Source organism: Arachis ipaensis, chromosome B08 (genome assembly GCF_000816755.2).
Source record: "Arachis ipaensis cultivar K30076 chromosome B08, Araip1.1, whole genome shotgun sequence".
Classification (NCBI taxonomy): Eukaryota; Viridiplantae; Streptophyta; class Magnoliopsida; order Fabales; family Fabaceae; genus Arachis; species Arachis ipaensis.
Window position 1 is genome coordinate 100595754 of NC_029792.2, and position 8667 is coordinate 100604420.

Here is an 8667-nt window from a genome sequence, read left to right on the forward strand (position 1 = left end):
TGTTTTAATTTGAGTTAATTTAACTCAATAAAAATTAACATCTTAACTAAAGTAGAACTATTTTGTAAATATTTTTTTAAGATGGATAATTATATAATTTTTGTAAATATTAAAAAGTAAAAATTAGAATTCAATTTTTAATATTTTATTAAATTATACATTCACCCCTATTAACTTATTTTTTAATTACAAAATAATTTAACTATAATTGACATAGCATTCAATCATAAAATGACACATCACAAAAGGTAATTTACATATTATTTTAAAAAAGATAGGTTAGCATTTACCTTATATATTACATATAATTAAATTGAAAGGCGCTGGACGCCCTTACAATAATTGGTAACGTATATATTGTATATATACCATATAATATCATTAATATATATCACTACAAGATTTTTGTTTATTTGTGACAGTTTTTTCTCTTATTTGTGGAGGTTTATAACCCCCACTAAATAGTTTGTGAGAATTTCTAAAACTCTCAAAATTTGAGGTGCCACGAGGTCTTTTGTAGGGATTTTTAAATACCTCCACGATCTATTCAGTGGGAGTTTTGTGTGTGTTTAGTGGGAGGTTTATATTGAACTTTTGTGACAATTTAAAACCCCCACAAATTGATTTTCTAATTTAACAAAAATTAATTATTTTGTGAGATTTTCAAACCTCCACATAGTCTATAATTATATATTTATTTTTAATTTCAAAACATTCATTAATCTCATCTTATTTACATACTTTTAAATTAAAAATTTATTTTTTAATATCAAAATTTAAAAATTAAATCTTTTATAACACAATTCCTCAATATATAAGACATAACTCTATATATAAAAAAATTCTCAATGTGATCAAACATTAGGAAAAATGATAGTCTAAAGATGTGATACAAGGTGGTATTACATGATGGTATTCTGGATATAAATTTTTCTAATGTCTGATAGCAGCCCTCAAGTTTTCCAATGTCTCTTGGTGGTATTCTGAATCTCCCCACGAGAAATCAAACTTTGCAACTAGTACATGGTAATAAAAGAAGAATGAGATGATAGAAGTAGTAATTCCAAATGATAAAGAAAGAAAAGCAAACACAATTTTGTTCAACTCTAAATGCATTGTTGATTCTAAGCTTTTTAACAATATACCAAGAAAATAAACGAACTAGCCGAAAATTGTTCTTTATCAATAGCTAAGAATCAGGACAATTTGACAAACAACTAAATATATCTACAATCAATTTTCTAAACAAATATTGGAAAGAATCAAGGGTTGCAATGGAGAATACCAGACATTCCTGCATCAAGATAACACGAAATAGTGTCATTGAACGAGACTTTGGACCGAGTGTGCCAACAATCTTAGTCATAGCTGGAAAGAAATTCTGCAGAAAGCATTTCAAACACTTAAACCAAAATCCAAATAAGATTTATCACTAAGAAGACATTATTAGGCAGGGGTAAAATCATCTCAAAGTTTAATCCGAGACATTCATATTACTATGAGCAGGGAAAAGCACTAAAGTAGAACCATCTATTTATTGCAGGCACTTAGCCGATTTGTACTTTGGTTCTACCTCATATTTCAATTATTTCTTTGCCATTATATACTCAAAGACTTGTAGATAATCATCACAATTATATAGAGCAGTCAATTAATGTAACAAAAATTAAGATAAGCAAGATAACAGAGATGACCCCTCAAGATTAATGCAACTGCCTTATGGGTGAAATAAACTGTTTACCAACTGCATGCACTCAAAATAGATTCTGTCACATGTATCCAAAATAAATACAATAAGTTTCTAAAGTGCTCAAACGGTCGAGCAACACACCTGAAATCCACTTAGAAGAGTTTCCATATATGACAAAATACTATCGCAATCACAAATTTGATCATGGAGAGAGATTAAATTATCACTTTCTTTAATATAATCCTGCAACAAATAAATCAGTTGGAATACTAATTGATTAGTAAATTTTGGCAACCATAGAACCTAGAACCAGATAAAATCCTAGAGAGATATGATCTCCATAATGCCAAGCCTACATGTAATGTTAGTTCTCTAACCAGAAACCAATCATACAGGCACACTAATGAAATTAAGGTTTTTTCTTCTTTTTCTTTTTGGTGAAAAAACTATTTATTTATTGCTATTTTGATTTGCCTTCAATTCGCTCACCAATTTCCTGAGATGAAAGAGAGGGGTCCTTTGTTGAGAGAAATGAAGAAAGAAAGAAAAGGGAAGCATGTTCTTTTCTGTCCTTTCTTTCTCTCTCTGATCAAACACTCTAATAATACATTCATAGAAGCATCATTTCATAAACCCTTCTTTTTCTTTCTCTCTCTCAAATTATTACCACAAACACCATCCTCACACTTCTCAAATTAAATTATAGTAGCTGGAAAACCTGCACTTGCACCATGTGCGTTTCAATTTTACTGCCAAAAACTAATGTTGCTTTTTGTTTTTTGACCCAATTCTAAAACAAGTAAAAAGGTTAAAAAGCTGAAGCCTTTTAGAGTCTACATCATTCATTCATTCATTCCATTCAGTAGTAGCTAGTTAGTGTGTTTTGCAATGATTCTCATGGAGAGTTTTATTATTGGATCCTCCCATAACTTCATTAAAGTTATCAAATTTCCAAAATCCAAGAAAATGAGCAACCCAAGAAAGTAATTATTATTATTATTATTGCTACTACTACTTTTGAATTTATTATTTGATAAGAACTAGAGGAGGATGGTAGTATATGTTGGAAAATGTCCTTTCATTTTCATACATCTAAAGTAAAAACTTGATGATGAATAATAAGGATAAAAAAATCTAAAGCGATTTTAGAATATGTATTTTCTTCCAAATAAAACGGATCAACCAGGTAAAATACACGTAAATAATATTACGAACAAATAAATCAGTAAACTGAAATTTAAGATCTCCATTCAATTAGAGTATAAAACAACCCAATATAATACACCAATCATAATAGTTATTTATGAGTTTACTTATGAGGCTATATAGATAATGGTTACATTAGAAAAAATTGTTTTGTCCAAATCTTATGCATGTTATGAATGGTGATGGTGGGAAGAGGGGTAGGGACTAGAGATAAAAAGATGAGACTTTCTTTGCAGATGCAAAATTGAAAACTCTATATGACCCACTTAATTTCTATTGCTACTATAAATGCCAAGCAATGAACCTTAGTTAATTCTGTAAGGACAAAGTAATAAAAAATTACATTAATAGGTAGAAATCACCAGTGCCTACTCCTCTATAAATATTAAACTTGCTATTTAGTTATCGTTACATTCATGTATTTTTTTTAACTAATTCTGTTTCAAATATAATGGATGATATTTCTGCAAAGTCACATTATTATGGAGAATATATTGTTGCATCTGTAAAATGTACAAAGAAAAACTAGGTAGTAAGTTCCTTTGAAAAAAATAGTACCTTCCAACGACAACAGCCAGATCTCCCCTAATAGTTCCAGGCTTTGATTTTTAAGGATCTGTGGCTCCAATCAGTTTTCTGCCATAGGTAATAACTCCCTGTCCTTCCCACACCTATATATCATATCCATGTGTTTTTTTGAAAAACATGTTAAGAACACTAGCGTGGTTGTATTCGTTTTTCAAGGACATAGATTTAGTCAATTCTAAGTTTGTGACTAACCATTGCAATGACAGGACTAGAGCTTAGGTAATCACATAGCCCATTGAAGAATGGTTTATCTTTGAGGTCATGATAATGATTTTGGGCAAACTCCTTTGAAGGGATGATTACTTTAATTCCCACAAGCTTGAATCCTTTCCTCTTAAAACGAGATATGATCTCTGAGATCTGCACAAAAAGAACACCTTATACTAATTAAGTGGGGACCTATTTGTGTCATGTAGGGACAAATTAAAATTGTGAAAAATGTATACTCAATTTACCAGGCATCTCTGCACCCCATCAGGCTTAATGGCAATGAAAGTGCACTCCAACTGAGTTGAAAAAGGTGAACACATTATTAGCACATAAGAATTGTACCAAGCCAGCAAGAAAGGAAGGAAATACGTGAAGAAGACATGAAGATGCGCATTAGAGACGATGTTATGTTTACCTTAGCAGCATGCATATCTTGATCCTGAATCATGTAAGCTACAAGTCATAGTAGAAAAAGAAAAGTGAAAAATTAGATGTTGAATGTCTGGCTAAAGGATGGCTACTGTAATATTTTGCAACATTGATATTCATAGAATAGCACAAACTGTTGGTTGATAAACTACCATGATAAAACAATGTATATATCGTGGTCTGTGGATATTGATGCATGAATATTGATATAAAAAATGAAATGGAAAATGTTAATTCATGGTTAATTCTAGTTTGGATATTCCTTTATAATGTTGGGGTGTGATTGAGGGAGGTAGTAAATTCTATACTTTGAAAACATTAATAAAGTATTCAAGGAAGTAAATGACTATTTAAAGATAAATACCATTTGAAAACAAATCATTCTCACTTTTGCTTACTCCTTCAAGAAACTCATCACATGAAAAAAGTATTCAACTAATGTTGATAACAAAATAATCATATCCAGGACATGGTTTTTTTGTGGAAAGAAAAATCATAATATAAGACTTATTACCAAGACTTTTGCTTGCCTCTTTTTCTATCTAGTACTTGCTTGTCATAGGATCAAGTTAAGAAGAAGTAGAATGTGTAAATAATCCACACATATATGGTACACTATGAAGTATAATATCCTAAAAACCATTCTATTAATCCATAACATGATGACTTTATAACCTTTGTTTCAAGGGTTACGAACTTCAGATGAATTATAGCATTTTAGGCCATATCAAAGCGGTAACAAGTTAAATTTCAAGTTGTGAACATAAACAATCACACCTTTATGCTTGAAGTTTAAGCAACCGAAATCTCAACCACAATTTAAAACCATTTGAGTTTGATTCCTTATCTAATGATACTTAGATTTTAAGTTGAAAGTTCAAGGTAATTCAGCCAGGTTTCGGAGCATGCAGAATATGGTCATTTCAAGCATATTTCAAACTGAGAAAGTCTATTGGACCCCCTAAATAAAATGCAAATTAAGAATTGTTACTTCTCTCTACCCTTTAGATTCTTTTCCAGAAATTCACAATATTAAGTTTGTTAATTGATCCTGCTAAAATTCTTCAGAACTAGAAAATTGCTTAATATAGACAGATTTACAGACAGATTTGGCCTTTATTACAGACGATTTTTTGGTTACCAACAAAATTACCGACAGATTTTTTTCCGTCGGTAATTTACCGACAGATTTTTACCAATTATCGACAGATTTTTTCTAAATAAATTCTCTCATCCATTTCCATGGAACGTCGAACTTTTCGACGGATTTTTCATCGGTAATTAGAGACAGATTTTTCGACGAATTTTCTGTCGGTAATTAGAGACAGGTTTTCCGACGGATTTTTCGTCGGTAATTAGAGACAAGTTTTTCGACGGATTTTCCATCGGTAATTGGAAACAGATTTTCCAACAGATTTTTCATCTGTAATTTGAACCTTCGAAAACCATCCCTACCTCTAAATATAGACAGAAAATCCGTCTGTAAATCCGTCAGTAAGGTAAAATAGAAATTTTTTTAGATTTTAACATTACAAAAATGAATACTTTAGATTTATTTTCTAAATTTACTCCATCAAACACACTGTAAATTGAATAAAGGAAAGCCAAAAATCATATAGATAAACATAATATTTATTACATGATACCTATAAAATTGGATGTTATTTTTCAACATCATTGGCCAATATCTCACCGTCTCAATAAAAAGATACCCAAAAAAATAAGATGACCATCCCAATGTTACATGGATCTCCTTCATTAACTGATGTCACAAATTACACTTAGCACTTAAAGATGGGATAATCTAAAATATTAATAGATAACCAAGTTACGTTGGCAGCATCAAGCTCCACATTGCTTATGAGCAAATGTTGTAGAGAATCCCACTAACAAATGCATCACCGGCCCCAGCTGTGTCAATGGGGTTAACTTTAACATCTACCACGCACCTGGCCTTTGAATTTCTGCACACATAATCAACAATGAAACAAGTGCTTATGCCATCACTCTCAAATGGACTTGGTAGTAAGCTTACCTTGGTGTAATATCTACAACTCTTTGAACCTTGTGTCAAAATTAATAGCTTGAGATTAGGGTGAAAAAACTTCTTTAATACAACATCATCATCGTTAGGATCATCACCCTCTGTCGAATTGAAAGCAAGAAACCCAATAATAGATACAAATTGAAAATGAAAAAAGAAATCAAAAGAAGAACAAAATTAAGGAAATGCAAAGTGTTATATAACATAATACCTTTATGATATCAGCTTTGTCCCAAACACTCATTATGCCTTTCTGAGCAGCCTCAGCTGATGGCCATAGCGCCAATCTCAAATTTGGATCATATGAAAGAATACAACCAGATTCTTTAGCGATTTTCAACGCGGCAAGATGAGCTGACTTGGATGGATCATGAATCAAGCTAATAGAACCATAATGGAATATTTTAGCTTGCCATTAAGATTAGTATTAGTATGCTGACTAAAACCAAAATTCTTGGGCTAAAATTTTTATGAACACAAACATAAATTAAGAAAACACCTTCTATATGATATTTTTGTCAATCTCTGACTCATGAAGAAGCATATCAGCACTAGGGTTCTGGAAAAATAAGAACTTGAGCTCAGCATCAGCTCTAAGCATGACAAAAGCTAATGCAGTTCTAGCTTCAGAGTCAAACTGCACGCCATATGTATCAACAAAGTTCTGCTTTAAAATATCACATAACATATACCCGAATTCATCCTTAACTATTTGAAATATACAAATGGCAAGGAATTAAGCTCTGAGTATCTATTCAAGAAAATTAGGCAGACTCTTTCATCACAGAAAAATCTGATAAGTTGAAACAACATAAAGCGTGGTAAATGTCTTGAGTAACAAGAAACCAAATAACCATGTGGATAAACAGATATAGAAGTGGGAGATATACCTTGGCTATATTTTTTTATTGCTCTATGCACCACTAATAACCCAAGGAGTGATGCAATGAAACATATTACGGCCAATGTTACTGCTGTCTCTATGTGTTCCATTCCTAACATTACATATTGCAATGTTGACTTGGTATATGAGAAGAACACCATGAATGAGCATGTTGCTGCTATTACCTGCACAACCAATATAGTCTTTTACACATATATCATATATCGTATATTGTCATATCAGAAAAAATATCTGTCTAACTATGTTTTCTTAAAAGTTATACAGATACGAGCATATAATCAAAATTAAAACTCTAAAGTCAGATTAATCATAATTAATGTCATAAGTGAGATTTACCTCAGGAGGTACTCCAACCTGAATGAGAAATGGACTTATGAGCATTCCACCACCAATTCCAAATACACCACCCAGCATCCCTGCTAGTAGTGCCATCATTGGAAAAATCAGCTTATTTGGTTTCCCACTTCTGCTTAGGCATGGACCCTGCATAATCAAATTTCAAGTGAAGTTGAGTAACTTAATTGAATAGAGAAGCTTCTATTCTAAATTCTAATCAATATTTCATGAATTCAATTAGTTAAGAACTAGTTTCCACTATGTGATGTTGATGACATGTCACCATGTCATGTTTTTTCTATGCTTTTTCCTTTGGTTTCAATAGGTTTTATGCACTTTCTTGATCCATAAGCAAGCCAATTGGGTAGATTTTCATGTTTCCTTTGATTTAATCAACCATGTATGAATTCATGCTATTTCATGAGGTTTTATGCTAAAATTATCACATATTATGAAAGAATGAATATCTCATGATTTTGAGCATAGCTTTGATGTGTTTGGTTGATTAATGATAGGTGAGTACAGAGCTCCAAATGAGGTGATTCAAGAAGTATTGGAAAGTAGGAATCAAGAGCTTTCCAAGCACATATGGCACTGCATGGTGGACACTAAAATTGAGGGAGAAAACTGCCCCGCAATGTGCATAAACGAACATGGTGGCAACCTGCAGTGAGGCCAACTGACCTCTGCACCTTCGATGGAGTATAACTCGAGCTGTAGAGCTCCAATTGATGTGCTCCCAACGGCATTGGAAAGTAGACATCCAGAGCTTTCCAACAATGTATAATAGTATGGGGTGGACAATACATTTGAGTCTCCAGAACTGGCGTTTTCGCCAACGTTTGAGGCTAACGTTACCTCAAACGCTGCACACTAAAGCCAGCGACCATGCCCTCTTCAAATGATCATAACTTGAGTTGTAGATGTCCAATTGAAGTGATTGAATACCTTGAAGGCATTGAATTAACAGATGAGGAATACCGGGAAGGCATTGAAATACAGAGAAAACTTGTGAAATTTTACACAAAATCCCCATCTTGGGAAGAAACCATCCTCGAGCAGATAAATGGATCCTTAGAGCAAACAAGGGGAAACTTAGAACCATCAACCAGTGAGGATGAAGACAAATGTGTGGGTGAGGAAGTGGAAAAGCAAGATAAGGAGGCCACTGCATCAAGAGAACTTTCAATGAAGAATGAGGTGGTTGAACCTGAAACTGCACTTGAGATGACAAGAGAACATGAAGACTCACAACTCTCA

General features: G+C 32.5%; 1 protein-coding gene, 1 long non-coding RNA gene and 2 pseudogenes across 2 annotated transcripts; all 4 read right to left on the reverse strand.

The window, feature by feature from the left end:
* Window positions 942-1846, reverse strand: LOC107611983. Its single transcript, XR_001613554.2, has 3 exons — window positions 1832-1846; window positions 1286-1381; window positions 942-1016 (listed from the first exon to the last, which is right to left on the reverse strand). It is a non-coding gene; the product is annotated as an uncharacterized LOC107611983 (long non-coding RNA).
* On the reverse strand, window positions 3378-4142 carry LOC107611277 (nucleoside diphosphate kinase III, chloroplastic/mitochondrial-like). The gene is made up of 4 exons (XM_021108287.1): window positions 4110-4142; window positions 3940-3990; window positions 3677-3844; window positions 3378-3567 (listed from the first exon to the last, which is right to left on the reverse strand). Exons 1-4 carry the CDS (start codon window positions 4140-4142, stop codon window positions 3505-3507), a joined length of 315 nt encoding a protein of 104 aa, XP_020963946.1. The 3' UTR covers window positions 3378-3504.
* LOC107611278 lies at window positions 5778-6879 on the reverse strand (annotated as a pseudogene).
* The window catches only part of LOC110265337, a 4506-nt pseudogene continuing 2770 nt past the window's right edge, over window positions 6932-8667 (reverse strand).

Excerpts from the sequence above, each read along its gene's own strand:
- LOC107611277 (XM_021108287.1), bottom strand. The coding sequence starts at position 4,142 with ATGATTCAGGATCAAGATATGCATGCTGCTAAG. Across the intron at positions 3,845-3,939 it reads ATGGGGTGCAGAGATGCCTG|ATCTCAGAGATCATATCTCG; the intron begins GTAAATTGAGTA and ends CTTTTTGTGCAG. Across the intron at positions 3,568-3,676 it reads CTAGTCCTGTCATTGCAATG|GTGTGGGAAGGACAGGGAGT; the intron begins GTTAGTCACAAA and ends TATGATATATAG.